This window comes from Pollachius pollachius, assembly GCF_949987615.1.
Source record: "Pollachius pollachius genome assembly, chromosome: 8".
In the NCBI taxonomy this organism is placed as follows: domain Eukaryota; kingdom Metazoa; phylum Chordata; class Actinopteri; order Gadiformes; family Gadidae; genus Pollachius; species Pollachius pollachius.
This window is the reverse complement of record NC_136941.1, coordinates 22,970,133-22,987,162: the sequence shown is the minus strand read 5'-3', so window position 1 is coordinate 22,987,162 and position 17,030 is coordinate 22,970,133. Positions and strand designations below refer to the sequence as shown.

Below are 17,030 nucleotides of genomic sequence, written 5' to 3'. Positions count from 1 at the left end.
ACTGGGGTGTGTCGGGACCGCAACCTGAGGGCGATCGTCTGTAACACACTAAACAAACTCATCAGAAGGACCGCTTCTGTTCTGATATTGGATCCAATGGTATCAGTCACAGAGAGGAGGCTGCTGCCCAAACTCCTCACAATCCATGACAATGATATATTTTATACACAATAACATTTCATGTATATTCTGTTTTGGTAAGATGCATATTTGATGTGTACTTCACATTTTCTATATTAGACATGTTTTATATTCTCTGTATATTTTGTTGTGTAATTTGAATGTAGAATTCTATATCACATTCCGTTTCTCTCACTGCCGTTTGTTGGGTGTGCCTTTTCCCTGACCCCCTTGGGAAGGTCAAGGGTCAAAGGCTCCGACTGATAAGGCACCACCACTTCTCCCCACATTGCAGTTGTCAATGATCCAATCAAATAATGTTAACCTAAAGGACAGAGTTTCCTGTGTTCTCATCAACTAGAAGAATGCCTAGGGGATCCCTGCTCCCTTGTGACCGGTGTGCGCCAGGCGTAAAGGTTAACGTTAGATAACCCTGGTGAAAATTGTATGTACTAAGCAAGGGCGTAGGAACCGGGGGGGACGGAGGGGACGTGTCCCCTCCAATATTGGAGACAGGCGCATCTGTCCCACCTAAAAATTATACCGGGGGGAGAAAAATATTTTATTTTATTTTGAAAGCGCAACTCAGCGTCTTGTCACCACTTCTTATTCTAAAAAACTGGATGATTGAGCGTGCAATTAAATAATTGATTTGATGTTTATCAGTTCATTACTGCCATTCAAAATGTGTTTTCCTTTACATTTACAAATGTATCTTTTTAGTAGAATAAAATATATTTGTGAATTTTTTCAGTGTAGTTAATTTATGACATATTATTAACGGATCTTTCAGGTTTCCGATATGTGTCCCCCCCAATGTTAAACTCATTCCTACGCCCCTGGTACTAAGTATACTTAATCTCAGTATACTAAATGTACTTAAAGCACCTCTAAGACCCAGTATATTTTAAGTGCAACATTTTCGCGTAATTTTAAGCATATCTAATGCATTTAAGTTGAAATAAAGTAGTACTATCTCTATGCTTTCGGTATACTTCATACTAAAAATGTGCTAAAATGAAACAACTTTAAGTGTACTTCGCACATACTAAGTACACTTCAGTGTCATGCTTCATTTTTAACATTCAAGTTCTCATAAAAAGTCCTAATATTATGTTAGAAATACACTTTAAATATTATGGAAATCACAAAGCACACTTACTACATATTTCAAGAGTACTATTATGAGCTATTTAAGGTCTTTTAATTTAGATAATCTCAAGTGCACTGAAGAAGTACTTGTAATGTTGCCTGAGTATTATACAAATGCAAAATAAATAAATTTCAAGTGTGTTATTATTTTGCACAATTTGGCATATTTACTGCACCTTAAACATATTCCATCTGTGTTTACAGTGTTGTTTGAGTGTTATTTAAGTTATACAAATAATACTAACTACATATTTTAAGCATACTATTTTAAGCCATTTAAGGTTTTTAGATTTAATTTAGATAATATTTCAAATGCATTGAAGAAGTATTTGTAATAAGTGTTTGTAAAAGTACACCTACATTGAACAAAGATCTCTGAAGAAGTGTACTTTTCCAAGAGTCTACCTAAAACATGTTTCTAAAAAATTTACTTGGAATGAATGTACTTCTGAAATATAATTTTAATTCACTACAGTTCACTTAACTTTCACTAGGGGAGCTCCACTCATCATGTTTGGCTGTTCTCTTTTAGAAAACAACAGATACAGATTCACCTCACAAATAAAACCTCCCTGTTGTCAGAACATATTTGACTGTCAGGTAGCAATACCTAGGTCATGGTGCTACTTAAGGTCAACAATGAGGATTTGGTTTGATGGCTTTCCCCCAAATTGTGTTCACTACCTCACATTCACATAACTACCTTAAATTATTTCTGAATGTGATGAGCATGAAATATTAAATCTTGGCCAGAATAACTCACATATGAAAATACATTGATTCCTCTCATTCAATTTAGTCAGAGTATGTTTAATATTTAAAACAGTTCATTTGTGTAACTGGTTTATTTATTTTTGGTAATTCAGTTTAGTAAATTAGCAATAACATGGATCTTTCTGTGGACATTCACATACTGCCCAGAAATCTGAAACATTGAATGAGGGACTATTTTTAAAACCAGTTAAAATAAATATTATTTTTTAAATGGAACCAAATCATCACTGACCTAAGGTAGCACCATTACCTAGGTAGTTCTATGCAACAGTCATATATGTTCTGACAATAACTGGGAAGTATCATTAGTGAGGTGTATCCTTACCTGTTGTTCTCAGAGAACTTCAGAACATGATGATTGGAGTTCATATGAAATATGATTATATTTCCATCCTGGCTGAGCGCAACAACTCTCCAGGTGTCCAGTCTGACTTTAAGAGTGTGAAAAACAAAAATATATATTGTGCCTGTTATATAGCCTACCTACATCTTAGTTGTGTACTGTCCTGAATAGAGACTATGAAGTCACATTGTCTTATGTAATCAATATGCTTTTGGAGTGGTTAAAAATTATCCATGTGAGTTTAGTTTTGCAGGTTTTTTTTAATTTTTGAAATAGCAAGCGATCAAGAGTTTATCAACTTCATATTTGTGAACAAGCAGACTAATCGAGTGAACTCTCGTGAGATGTGATGATGTCTCCTTCCAGGCCTGGCACAACAACCTACCAGGACCCATTTGGATTTATAATTGATTTGTAAAATGCTGCTGAGTTTATGGTGACATTTCATTAGTTACTTCTGTTTTATCCAGACTGTTCTGTTTCTCGTCACCATGTAGTAAACACACAATTTATAGTGAACTCATCTATCCATTAGTCATCGTTGTTCCTTTTCCAAAAATATGAAATCTGAAACTTCAGAACCATTAGCTGAGTTTAAACACATCTAAACACATTTAATATAAAATAAAAATCCCTTGTAACCATTATACACATTAGTATAGTCTGAATGGAACCTGGCAAGTTGTTGCTCTCATCCAGGAAGGAGATTAGAGCTCCACTCATATTCTGCTGATCTCTGATTTGTTGCCAGGTCGGATGGCAATTTCCATCCCAACTATAAACAGAGAACTAATCAACAGAAACCCGCCCAAAGAAAATCAATTAATGATTTACTTCTGCAATGGCAAATACACATGATCTTACTTAACATTTTAAGAACTTAAAGAACATAACCTTGAGAACTATGTAAAGTAAACGCCAGTTGACTAATACGTCGTGAATCAAATCTCCTTACGACTGGCGCGGAGGTTTGAGTGACAGCACTGAGGGCGATCCCTTGCCCCTAATTACTAAAGAGCGGAACAGTGTGATTCTTTAAGTTAAAATCCCATTCATTTTCGTCGTAGAGATTTTGATTAACAGCCAACCGTAACCAGTCGTAACCATCCAAATTATACTTACCACGCGCCATTATAGCCTATTGTGAATCGATGGTAGCATATTTGCTCCTGCAGAAGCCACTTTAGCCACTCTATGGGATGATACTGAGGGGATCCAGGGTCTATAGCATATAACCGCGTTGTCTGATTAGTTTCATTCATTTTTCACAATTTACCAGCTCTCGTTCTGAAAACTAATCACCGCGCCATACGTTTCAATAGGAATCGAGATGGTCTATAAAAGTGTAAATATTTGTAATTTGAAATTCGTCCCAGCCTTTATACCACAGATAGGGGGTCTATAGCATATAACCGTGTTCTCTGATTACAGTTTAATGCATTTTTCACAATTTAGCAGCTCTCGTTTTGACGACTAATCACCGCGCAATTCGTTTCAATGGGAATCGTGACGATCTATACTTTCAACATAACGTGTAAATATTTGTAATTTGCAATTCATCCCAGCCTTTATACCAGAGATACTATAGGGTCTATAGCATATAACCACGTTTTCTGAATACAGTTTAATGCATTTTTCACAATTTACCAGCTCTCGTTTTGAAGGCTGAACAGACAATTTGACTGGCACTACTTAGGTGTCCATATATAAGGGATTAATGGACACCCTGCAGCCAATCAGAATCGAGTATTCCCCCAGACCATAGTATAATTCCAGGATATAGAAACGCTTAAAAATATATATTGACGCTGCAAGTTGACGTCGGCGGGGTTGCTATGGTCGGTCGTTATGCGGAAATCGGAAAGACGTTGTCAGTCCCGTGCATGGACCATGGACATATTAAAGAAGGCATGGACCTATTAAAGAATGGAGAGTGGACTGAAACAATGGCCGCCCATTCATTCCTATGAAAACTGCTCAATGCCGCAGGGAAACCATGGACCTATTAAAGAAAGGACAGCTGCCATTACTATGTAAACTGCTCAATGGCGCAGGGCAACATCATGGACATATTATAGAATGGACAGTGGATTCCAAAATGGCGCCCATTCATTCCTATGAAAACTGCTCAATGTCGCAGGGCAACATCAAGGAGAGATTTGCTTTCGCATCATGGGAGCTTAGTTCATGCATGTACCGGATGCAGAAATATTCATTGTTTTCCAGCATTGTTAGCATTGTAGCATCAGAAGCGAAAGGTCTGAGCGATCACAGTCGCATTGATTACTGACCATGGAAGAATAAGTTTACTTCATAAATATGAAAGATTGCTCCATATAACACCAACAACATAGTAAATGTATGTAGGCCTAGAAATAAATACAACCATTCCAAAAAATCCCTTTATCACTAAAACTCTTTTAGTGATAAAACGTCACCACAGTGACTAAAAACCTATCAACGTTATTCATGTTAAGTGAAAGGAAAAACCTCGGACACGAGAAGTTAAAGGAGCCGTGCACTAGGCCCTCTCGAATGCCGGGCCGAAACAACATTTGTTTCACTACAACTCCTTTCAGCTGCCCACCCGTCCTTCTCCAGGAAAAAATAATAACATAAAACGGCTAATAAAACGCTTGAGGTCGCGTTTCGAAAAGAGAAAACTTACATTTTTTTAGTACATGGCATAAAGATAATTATGAGCCTTTGATTGATATCTAGACATTTTTTGCGGAGACACATTCCTGTTCCCCACTTGTATTGGAGTGAACGGATAACCCCTCCTCAACCCTCCCACCCCTCCTCCTCCTTACTGCCTCACTGCTAATGACTTTGTTACCTACTTTACCCAGAAAGTAAAGGACATTAGCTCCTCTTTTATCACTGCCACCATCCTCCCTCCCCCCACCCCCACCTCTGTCTTTACCCAATTTATCCCTCTCACCTCAGACGAGGTCAACAGAATTATAACATCTAACCATGCCACCACCTGCCCCCTTGACACTATCCCTTCCTCCCTCCTCCAGGCTGTGTCAAACGACATTCTGCCATTTCTCACCGCACTAATTAACTCCTCCCTCACTTCTGGCATTGTTCCAACGTCTTTCGAGACAGCCAGAATAAAGCCTCTCCTCAAAAAACCAACCCTTGATACCACTGACATCCAGAATAAGACCGGTATCTCTTCTTTCATTCCTCTCTAAAACATTGGAACGTGCCGTCGCTAACCAACTGTCCTCCTATCTCTCATCTAACAACCTGCTTGACCCTCATCAATCAGGCTTCAAAAAAGCACACTCCACTGAGACGGCTCTCCTCGCAGTGACTGAGTCCCTCCGTACGGCCAGAGCCTCGTCCCTCTCATCGGTTCTCATTCTCCTTGACCTGTCTGCAGCATTTGACACTGTGAACCACCGGATCCTCCTCGCCACTCTCGCCGAACTTGGCATAGCTGAATCTGCCCTTTCCTGGTTCACATCCTACCTGATGAATCGCACTTATCGGGTAACATGGAATGGCTCCTTGTCCAAACCTTGCACGCTTGATACTGGTGTCCCTCAAGGCTCTGTACTGGGGCCTCTTCTGTTCTCCCTCTATACTAGATCTCTGGGCTCTGTAATTACATCCCACGGCTTTTCCTACTTCTGGGCCCCTTGAATCGAATGACCCGTCCACAGCCCGCTTAAACAGCTGCAATACCAGGCTTGGCCGCTGAGCATTGCTGGATTGCGGAAGTATGCACTGTTCCTGGGGGCTTGGGCAACATCAAGGAGAGATTTGCTTCCGCATCATGGGAGCCTAGCCACGCCCTAGTATAGTTCATGGCTACCGGATTCAGAAATATTCTCGTTTTCTAGCCTATTTTCTGCGACGAAATCACGCCCCTTCCGGTAGAGCCCATGGGACCTATGAGATCGAAAAATATGAATGGGTTTCAACGGAGAGAAAATAATTATCTTCTGGTCCCAGTCTTTATATGCCCCGGATTACACATAACTCTCCATATGCCCCGACTTATAATGGTTTTCACTTCTTTCGATGCTTTTATCCTCCCCTTGGAAAAAATTGGTGAAGTGGAGCAGAGAGATCGCCATGTCTGTACCGGAGTTCCAAGTGCGGGTGGTGACGTATATCGTATTTTCTGGTCCCAGTCTTTATGTGCTCTGGATTACACATATGTTGTTTGTGGATTTAAATGATATTTTTTCATGCAAAGAAAACAAAAAAAATTCACGAAGAAGTTTGATAATGTTAGGTTTTGTGTGAGGCTGCTTTGAATGGGCGGCCATGTTTTAGTCCGCTGTCCTTTCTTTAATAGATCCATGGTTCAAAAGAGTAGCTGTTTGCACATCCCACCCTCTGGCCAGGTGCAGGACAAATTAAGTAATATCAAGCGAAAGAAATGTAATGTCCGCAGCAGTGCTTAAGGTCCCATATTTATTTATTAATTAAAAAGTTGGCAGCAACGAGTTCCTTCACTCGTTCACAATAATAATGTACAGTCTTGTGCCTTTGCCTTTTCCAAATATTTTTTTCCCCCGAATCAAACATTTTATGGTCACGACTATTACTACTATGGTCATGAACGATTGGCTTAGTTCCAGGCTTAAAACTTTTTATATAAGGATTTTACGCAAAGTTGACGGAAAAAATGAATGGGAAATTAACTTCCGCAACCAGAGCTGTTAAAAAATGGGGTGCTTCTGATACACTTTATTAGACAGTTGCCACCTCCCAACCAATAGGTCCATGCTCCCAACACTTAGTAAGGTAATTAACCCTTAGTAAGGTAAAGAAACGTTTTTTTCAAAACCAGCCCAATGCTAACGTGATTCAATTGTAGCCCAGTGTAGCCCACACTCAAACGCCCACTCCTCACGCTTTAGACGCAACGTAATTCCAACTGAAAGTATATCAAGCCGGTATCAAACATCAACTGTTAACCTGTGATTCTGAAGAAGTATCAATTATCGGAATTCTGTTTTCATAATATTGAAGATACAAGTCTGTTGATTGGTTAAACGTGTGAATGTAGTAGTTGTAGTTGCTTCGCCCTCCACCCATTGACTTTATATAATATTTTAAAAGTAGAATATCTTAAAAAGATTAAGAATTTGTAACATCTGGAAGTATGCGATTCCAAGCTAATCTGAACTTAAAGTTTGTAGAGACTAAAAGAAAAAAAGAATAAAACTTAAGAATAATAGTTGAGCGCTGTATGCAGCATGACCTAATATTGCACAAACAGATGTGGCTGCAATATTAGAATGAATGGATTTCTACTCTGCTAATGAAATATTGAGAACACAATAAGAGTCCATAAGAGATTTATGAATGCTTTATTTAATGGTAACAGCTGCAGCTCATGAATTGTTTCCCCAATATAAACAGTAAACACCAATTAATCATGTAGAAAGGCTTTAGGATTGGTCTAATGTCTCTCTCTGTGTTTGTTTTCATATTTGCTTGTTGGGATTTGAGGATCTTCTCTATCCATTGACAGCCTCCGGTGAAGACCTCAGCCCACCAGGGCCCTCTCCCACAGCCCACCGCGGCCCTCTCCCTCAGCCCACCGGGGCCCTCTCCCTCAGCCCACCGGGGCCCTCTCCCTCAGCCCACCGGGGCCCTCTCCCTCAGCCCACCGGGGCCCTCTCCCTCAGCCCACCGCGGCCCTCTCCCTCAGCCCACCGCGGCCCTCTCCCACAGCCCACCGCGGCCCTCTCCCCCAGCCCACCGCGGCCCTCTCCCTCAGCCCACCAGGGCCCTCTCCCTCAGCCCACCAGGGCCCTCTCCCCCAGCCCACCAGGGCCCTCTCCCTCAGCCCACTGCGGCCCTCTCCCTCAGCCCACCAGGGCCCTCTCCCTCAGCCCACCATGGACCTCTTCCTCCCTCTCAGCCGCACCTCGTCCAGTTTCTTGATGACGGCCGAGGACTTCTTGGAAGAGGCGGCGTAACTCTCCAGCAGCTTCTGGAACAGAGGCTCCGTGTTGGGGTGGGTGCTGAGGAAGGCCTTCTCCAGGACGTACAGGTCCACCCCCTTGTCCTCAGGCAGTGCGGAGATGTAACTCAGGCCAAAGTCTATGAGCACCAGGCTAAGCTCTGCCTCCCCATCGCCACTCCTCCTCAGCAGCATGTTGGAGGTGGTGAGGTCCCCGTGGACCACGTCCTCATCGTGCATCCGGGCCAGGATCTGGCCCACCCTGGCTGCCAGCGGCCCCAGGGGCTCCAGGGTAGGACTGGGATTGGACCGCTGCCGAGTCGACACGATGTGGTCACGCACTGTCACCGAATCCACAATGTCCTCCAGGAAGATGCAGTGGGAGGTGTAGTCCACAAAGTACACCACAGGGGTGGGGATTCCTGGGAAGATGAGAGTTGGGTCAAAATGTTAGTAATGTTATGTCAGAATGTGTTCCTATTCAATTATTTCTCCAAAAACTTACAAGAAAGTTTAACAATATGGGAAATATTGTTGCACTATGTGTGTGACATTTGTATTGTTTTTATGTAAATGTATTACTCTAATATATCTCTAATAATAATAACAGTAAATATAGCTGTGATAGCAGCAATGAGGGGGCCAAGCAGAGTATGATTCCATGAACTAATTTTGGTGGACAGACATAATTGGTTAGGTGGCTACATGATGACTGTCTCAGTAATTTCACTTACATGAAAGCTATTGGCAAATGGTTATCACAATGAAAACACATTGAAGTTGCTTTCTAAGGGCTGGAATAGACTTGCTGCTAACAACGTATACGCCTACGGATCAGGGCTGCCATACGTATTCTGCGATCGTTTGGTGCGTTGATCGTGCACGTCGTCACAAGGTAACACGACGCGTCCGCAAGCAGAATAGACCAGAGTAGCCACAGCAACAAGATAGATCTACGTCAGACACAAGGCCTTCAGCACTTTCAACAAGTTTCACTTTATAAAAAAAACAAAGCGCCTGAGATATGATCACAATCGCTGTGGTTTTAATGCCCCCCTAGAGGTCAAATGTCACCAAATTGTTTGGGCATCATCAGGATAGGGTCATAAGACTATCAGCCAAGTTTGGTTTAATGGTGCGTTCACATCGCTGGAAATGATGGGGAAAACACTTTTGTGACGTCGGAAAGTTCTCTTGAACGACACTCTTATGATTCTACTTCTGTTTGGCAACTGGGGCCAGATTTTGATAACAGAGTTGCCCAATTAGTGACATATGGTTTACTAGTGACACGCATGAACATGGTGGAACGTGAACGTTTTATTCAATATAAAAGAATCCACAATCATATCACATTCTACACTATTGATTGACGTAACTTCTGTTGGCATGACTTTGCTCAGTTTTAAACGTTGTGTACTGGTAAACCAGCTCTAGATAAGGTCAAGTGTTGCCTTCCAGTCAGTGACAATACTGTATGTGCTTCTCATAAACAAAAGCAAAAAGATAGTATGTGATAGGCATCAAGGAAATAAAGGCATGAAAAGTTGAAACTGTTTAGTTCTGACTGTTTTTTATCTGATTAAAAACCCCTGCTGTGAAGAACTTTTAGATTCACAACGCAGTGCACATGAACGGTCGCTGTCGGGAACACCCGTAAGCGTGAGCGTCATCCCTGGCGAGACGTCTCGTTATCACCAGAACAGTGAACCAGCTTTAATACATGAAAGCCCTGGAGAGATATGAGCTCACTTCCTGTTTGAGGTCAATGGGTACCAAATAGTTTGGGTGCCCCAGGATGAGGTCATGAGGCTATGTGCCAAGTTTGGCTATGATATGTTGACAGTTGCTGAGAAATGGGCTTACTTCCTGTTTGGCGGCTTTGCCGTCAAGTTTGATTGGTATTGAATTTGAAAAGCTGTTCAACACCTTTGTTCAGCTTGGTCTGAAGATCGTATATGGCAAGTTTCATGAAGATTGGAGAGAATTTGTGGCCTGTGGATATGTACTATTGATTTTGACAACTTTCAACATGGCGGCCAAATTCTGATGTTTCCATGACAAATAATTTATTAGCTATATGGGGAGGTCTGAGAGTATCACCAGATAAGTTTGAAATATACTCGTGAACGGGGAGGAGTTATAACACATCTTCATTAATTACAGCGCCCCCTAGAGGCGCTGTAATTAAGAGGTTTGATTTCGGCTTACCGCCCGAGACGAACGAGCCGGGCATATCAAACTTTTTATTACCCTGCCTCTCGGTAATTATTCCTTACTTATGATATGTAAAAGGGCTGCTGTGGAATTAGCTTACTTCCTGTTTGGCGGCTTTGCGGTCGAATTTATTGGCTGTCGCGGCAAAACAGTTTTGAAAGTTGAAAAATCTAGTAGATTGAAAATTTGTGATAGGAGATGCATTTTGAAGGTTTATGATGAAAACCAAGATGGCGGAAAATCCATCATGGCGCAAAACGACAATAGTGCGTTGAACTCGGCTTGGCCCAAGGATTCCAATGTCGTTTGTGATTAATTGGATGAATGGGTCTAAAGTTATAAACATGAATGCATGTCCAATTTTGACCTGTTGGTGGCGCTAGAGCTCTTGAGCTAGCGAGCCCAAAATTGCTGTGAGGGATCCTGGGACTGTCCTGAATCCACATTTAACCAAGGCGTTCTATGGGCTGCCACAGACTCCCATGGCAGAGTAATGATAATAATACGAAAACGTAGAATAAAAATGGTTGTCTCGCAGCTGCTTGACCCCCAATAACAACTCTTAAACATTGTATGAGAGGAACAGACCAGCTCTTCTGCATCGCTGTATGGACCGCACCTCCTGCACGGTCCTGCGGTGGGTGAGCTTCTCGTCCAACAGAGGGTGGCGGTACTTCTTCGGGAACCTTTCTTTAATAATGGTTGACCTCCCCAGGAACACGTCTCGGTAAACACGGGCTTCCGCTCCTTGTTTTAACACGCTTCCCTTGCTCAGGAACTCGGACACAACCATGTTCTTCTCCAGCTCCATGTTTACATTGGTCTTCTTCTTCTTCTTGGGCCTTCAGCTCTGTGCTTTAATATACTGCAACCCAGCGGCGACTAATGTCAACTACATTGTGCTTTAATATACCGTCACCTGGCGGCCACTAATGTCAACTACACTAACCTTTTCAAACAATAGCATCAACCACCCTTACTTAAAGTTTTTAAAAAGTAGACCTAAAAATATCATACAAATATTGATACGTTTTATAAAGTATAAAAATATACAGTTTTATATAGAGTGTATTTAATATATAGCAAAGTAAAAATACACTTGTCTATAGTCTATGGTATCCATCAAGTTAAAATGATGATGTAAGGCTAACGTTACACTTAAATAAGCATAACATGTTTCCCGAATAGAACTACCTTCATATGTTGAAATATTAACAGAAACCGTTGAGCATGTGTTGTAATAATATTAACATAAGTTACGTCATTTAATAGTTCTAGCATCCATAGGCTGCCATCTCAAAATGAAAAGGTTGTATCAGCTGGGTTTGAGGTCGTGTTTGCTGAGGTTTTCTGATCTGTTACCAGGCTACTGTCGTCAAACTTCGATATGGTTTCTTCTGAAACTTGAGACAGTAGTCTGCCACGTAGGAGAAGGAAGGTCCGGGCAGCAGACCCGATAAGCGCAGCGGGATGCGTCTGGAATACAGCGGTGGGCTGACGAGTTCTGATCGAGTTGATGTTCGTTCTTTAAGCTTGGAGATATGGACATACAGACACTGACCGTGCAGAGACCTCCGGTATAACGGGTGAATGAAACCAGCATCGAGCCTAATGAATTGTTCCTACCCGCCATGGAGCCCATGTTCCCACTACAACCTCTGCATGGAAAACGGTAAACATTTCAGAACACTTCTTTATCAAACATTTACTGACATTTCTGATGTTTGTTTAATTATTTACAGTCTTGATTTAGTTTATTAAACAGCAAAGGGAAAGCAGAATAAGACGTCACGACTGATGCCACAAGACAAGGTGGAGGTATGTTTCTCCTTCTGAACACAAAGTTACCACTTATAATAAATTATAAGAAACAATTCATCACTATTTTAACAATTGTTATTTTGTAGCCTGAATATGATAGATATAGCCTAAGCTATACATTTTGGTACATTAAATGATACATGCTGTGTGTGTGTGTGTGTGTGTACGTATATGTATGTATAAATTAGCCCTATACAGTTGGTATCAAGGTATCATATCTTATCTTATTGTTAATCTCGTGTCTTCTTGAATTATGTAGCATAGCATTTTTCCCCAATTATATTATTTATAGTTTATCCCCTGCTTATTGTATCTGGTCTGCTTCTGAAAGAATTAAACTTCCTTTGGGATAAATAAGTTATGTATTTATCTTTGATTGCCTTTTGGATTCAAAATGCCATATGGATTCATCAGGTGATAAAATATTTTAACATAAGGTTAATTTTAACAAACTATTTCTTGTATATTTTATTCATTATTACATGCCTAATGACTCCCGTAAAATGAAATAATATAGAATATGACAATATATCCATATCCCGTTAATTCCAACAAGGATGTTTGCAAAACTAAGCCGAGGACGGGAGCGTTGTGGTGCCCCTGAAGTGGTCCCGCTAATGAAATCATGGCAATCAGGACAGTTGTCATGGCTACGGGCTTCCAATGGGTTCTTGTGTTCTCTGATCGTGTCTGCAGGGCACAGCTGGACACAAGGCTCTCTGGGTGACAAGGGCACAGACGCCATCGTTCCATACAGTTTACATTTTTTGGTGTCCTGTTCCTTGTTTTGCACAGACGACCTTTGTTAAACTGAAGAGGAACAAGTTGAACTACAGTGGATTTAATCTTTGTTTCCTGAAGGGTGTCATGAACAATGGGTAGGTTTCCGATATTTTTCAATTGAAGTATTTTCAAAACAAGAGTTTGAAAACGTCAGTACAGACTCTGTAATTTTGATATTTAAAATGTTGTGTTGCTGTTAATTCTTTGGTAATTTACGAAGTGAAACAACAGTATTTGATTGCTGTATAAGCTGACTCTTTAGCATATTTCTAAACCAAGTTTGCGTGTCACAGGTGCACCCCGAGCTCTGAAAGCTTGCATAACTCTTCTAGCAAACATATACGATAGCTTTGTACTTTTGGACTGTACGTTTTGTGCTGATTGAACCAATTGAGTGCCACTGTCTTGTATGTCAACACGATAATCATGATGAAATCTCTTGTCTCAGGTTGTCCCCTCTTGTTGCTGACCAGCACGGTGTCCATCCTGGGCGGCCTGGTCTTTGGCTATGAGCTGGGCATCATCTCAGGAGCCTTGCTCCAGCTCAAGGCTGAGTTTGGACTCCTGTGTGTCCAGCAGGAAGCCCTGGTCAGTGCCTTGCTGGTTGGAGGATTAATGGCCTCCATCGTGGGGGGCTGCCTGATCGACCGCTGCGGCCGCAGAACCTCCATGCTCCTCAGTAACGCGCTGATCACGGCAGGCAGCCTGGTGGTGCTCAGTGACTCCTACGGGGGCCTGGTGGTGGGACGCATCACAGTGGGCTTTGGGATGTGTGTCTCCTCCATGTCCTGCTGCATCTTTGTGTCTGAGATGGTCTCCCCTGACCGCAGGGGGCTGCTGGTGACTCTGTACGAAGCTGGCATCACCGTGGGCATCCTGGCAGCCTACGCCACAAACTACCTCCTCTCCGACACCCCAAGAGGCTGGAGGTTTATGTTTGGAATAGCCCTGGCACCGACGTTGGCACAGTTTGCTTGTATATGCACTCTTCCGGCCAATGCTGATGAATGTAACGTTAACAGGGATGGTTTTCAGACAGAGAGAAAGCTCATGAGTCTGGTTCAAAGTCCAGCAGCAGACGAGGCGCCAGTCGGTGGCACCAGACCGGACAAGCAGCTCAGCGTGATGTACCTGTTTCAGTGCAGGGACAACATGAGGCGCCGCACCGCCATCGGCCTGGGGTTGGTGATCTTTCAGCAGCTCAGCGGCCAACCCAACATCTTGCTCTATGCCTCCACCATCTTCCACTCGCTGGGCTTCCATGGCGACGCCTCAGCAGTGCTGGCCTCCGTTGGCTTAGGGCTGGTCAAGGTGCTCGCCACCCTAACCTCCATGGTGCTCTCCGACCGGGTGGGCCGCAGGCCTCTTCTCATCGGTGGATGTGCCTTCATGGCAGCAAGTCTTCTCACTGTTGTACTCCTCGGTGGACAGGCGGCACTCAGCGCTAGCGGGGCGTGTGTGGTAAACACCCCGGGTGCCAACCACACATCTCTGCCCAGTTTGCCACATGCTGATCCGACGGCGACGAACAAGTCTCTTGGAGAGCATCGCAGACTGTTTGATGTGTCAGAGATCCAAGAGATTGCATCTGATTATTCTGTTTACCCCGCCAATGCGTCCTCTGTGTTGTCGTCTACACCTGGTGTCCAGGGAACGGTGGTTAACTGGATCATTCTCATCTGTATCTTCGCCTCAGTTGGTGCCTACTCTATTGGATTTGGACCCAGTATGTGTTCTTCTCAAATGCATTTCACTGAAATAATGTATTTGAACTGTGTAAGAGATCATAATCACATTTCTTCCGCTTTCTGCAGTAACCTGGCTAGTCCTGAGTGAGATCTTTCCTGTGGGAGTCAGGGGAAGGGCGTTTGCATTCACCAACTGCTTCAATTGGGCCACACACCTGTTGGTCACCTGCTCTTTTTTGCAAGTTATCGGTAAGTACGTAGGCTTTGCTACAGACATGAAATATATTTGTCAGCTTGGTTTGCCAAATGCTGAATTCAAATTAGTTTTGCTCCTTGTAGAGTACATTTCAAGCCAGCATCATCTGTAAATGTCAGGTTGGAAGCTTTCATTGATTCTTGGCCATCAGTTGAACTGCATTTCCTCAACAGATGCGATTGGACTTTCAGGCACGTTTCTTTTGTACAGTACAACATGTGTAGCCGCAGGTATTTTCTTCTACTGTATGCTTCCTGAAACCATGGGGAAGACTCTGGAGCAGATAGATGAAGAACTTAGCACAAACAGGTACGTTTCCAGTTTAAGGATTTGACCTGTTTGCCAAGAGCCCAGGTGGATTCTTGAATGGTCGGCGTGTTCCGAAAATGGACAGTTGGCTACCCTTTGACATCCTTTATATTCAAGGGTTACTACCCCCTTAGCTACCAAAGCTATATATTGGTTTGTCCAACACAAATCATTGCATACAAACTGCTGTTTGTATACTTTGTATACTGGTTGTTTCCTCAAATAGTACCCACAAACTAACAAATCCACGAGTTTCTTCCGATTCTGTGTGTACATTAAGAAATAAATGATATTGTGGGGGATAACTTCATGCTTTGTAGAAGTTGGACTCTGTCCGGATCAGCTCCCAAGGATTGAAGGAAAATATATCCATAGTTTAGAACCAAAATTCACCAGCGCGCTAATGACCAGGACGTTTAACTGCTCGCCTCTCATTCTCCAGGTCTGTGAGCATGTGCAGTGGTTAACAGTCAGATAACACGCCCAAGTGTAGCCTCGCTCAGTGGCCGAGAAGCAGCCACCATTGCTGCTCAGAATTGTAACAATGTTTCTCAGTCTCCAAGCCTGTGAGCACAGGGGCTAGTAAACTTGTGGTCTGGTTGGCTTGTGGGCCCAATTGGAGAAAGCTACCTAGCTAGGGCAGTTCATATGAGCTTACCTGGGCTGGACCAAACAAAGGTATAGCTATGGGAGCTGCTAAATACTTGTTTGGAATATAATACATTTCAATTAATCCCCACCGGCTTAATTTCGGAGTGCAACTACAACACGAGAGGGGGTGAGTTAAACAAAAAAACGATTTTACATTTATGCATAGACAAGGTCAACAATAACACTGGTCTCAACAAACTGGCCAACTCCTTTACATTTCAAAAGGAAACCACAAAGATAAATAAATGCTCCCTGCTTTGTTCAGTCATACCCTAATATCATTTAATTTCAATGTGCAATATCCCAGAAGACAGGACATTTATTTAACTCTTTAATTTGTAGTTTAGTGTTTAGACCACTCAGAGCATTGCCAACCCACAACTCTACACAGGAGTCTGCCTAACCACGTGTGTGCCTAACCAAGTGCAATAAAAGTGTCTGAACTATAAATATGTTTTGTTTTGCAGGGTACACAGTGATAAGGAATGCTGCAGCAGTCTGAGAAGGAGAACTGCCACTGTGAAGTACCAGAGAGTAGAGTGTCAACACAGCGACACAAACTGACCTCCACAGGGAAATGACTTATTTCAATGGGAGACTCTTCTATTGAATGTTCAGACTAAGCTACGATGGGGTAAAAGCATGTCGAAGGACAATCGTTGAAGGCTGCATTTTCATCACAACCCTGAACAATCAAGATCTTATGTACCTCAAAGCTTTATTATCAAGGCCGAAAGAGAAGGATTTGGCATATAATTGACTGTTATCACACTGGATGTTATTTATGTCTAAATATTACAGCTACAAACCAAGTATTAGGTGGATCTGTAGTCATATTTACATATGGGAGGATGCCTTAACATCATCATAAAATAAAACAATGTTACAAACAAACCCTCTGAGTCTCTTTGTGGATCTACTTCAACGCATGCTTGAGTTCCAAAACCTTATTTCTTTAGTAGGGTAACTGAGGTCTCT

At 42.4% G+C, this 17,030-nt stretch overlaps 2 protein-coding genes across 8 annotated transcripts; one reads left to right on the top strand and one right to left on the bottom strand.

Annotated features, from left to right (window-relative positions):
- Positions 1 to 8,148: 8,148 nt before the first annotated feature.
- tp53rk (TP53 regulating kinase) lies at positions 8,149 to 11,367 on the bottom strand. The gene is made up of 2 exons (XM_079741802.1): positions 11,133 to 11,367; positions 8,149 to 8,749 (listed from the first exon to the last, which is right to left on the bottom strand). The coding sequence occupies exons 1-2, from the start codon at positions 11,353 to 11,355 to the stop codon at positions 8,253 to 8,255; spliced, it is 720 nt and encodes a 239-aa protein (XP_079597928.1). The 5' UTR covers positions 11,356 to 11,367; the 3' UTR covers positions 8,149 to 8,252.
- Positions 10,878 to 16,927, top strand: slc2a10 (solute carrier family 2 member 10). 7 transcript variants are annotated; one of them, XM_079741800.1, is made up of 8 exons: positions 10,878 to 11,181; positions 12,077 to 12,216; positions 12,298 to 12,362; positions 13,161 to 13,243; positions 13,597 to 14,874; positions 14,963 to 15,085; positions 15,266 to 15,401; positions 16,520 to 16,927. In XM_079741800.1, the coding sequence occupies exons 4-8, from the start codon at positions 13,240 to 13,242 to the stop codon at positions 16,614 to 16,616; spliced, it is 1,638 nt and encodes a 545-aa protein (XP_079597926.1). In that variant the 5' UTR covers positions 10,878 to 11,181; positions 12,077 to 12,216; positions 12,298 to 12,362; positions 13,161 to 13,239; the 3' UTR covers positions 16,617 to 16,927. The 7 variants fall into 7 exon arrangements, 6 of the variants coding, with proteins under 6 accessions (XP_079597926.1, XP_079597927.1, XP_079597922.1 ...); XR_013812051.1 differs by lacking the exon at positions 10,878 to 11,181 and having other exon boundaries at positions 11,876 to 12,216; positions 15,266 to 16,179; positions 16,520 to 16,647; XM_079741801.1 differs by lacking the exon at positions 10,878 to 11,181 and having other exon boundaries at positions 11,877 to 12,130; positions 12,287 to 12,362.
- Positions 16,928 to 17,030: the final 103 nt, after the last annotated feature.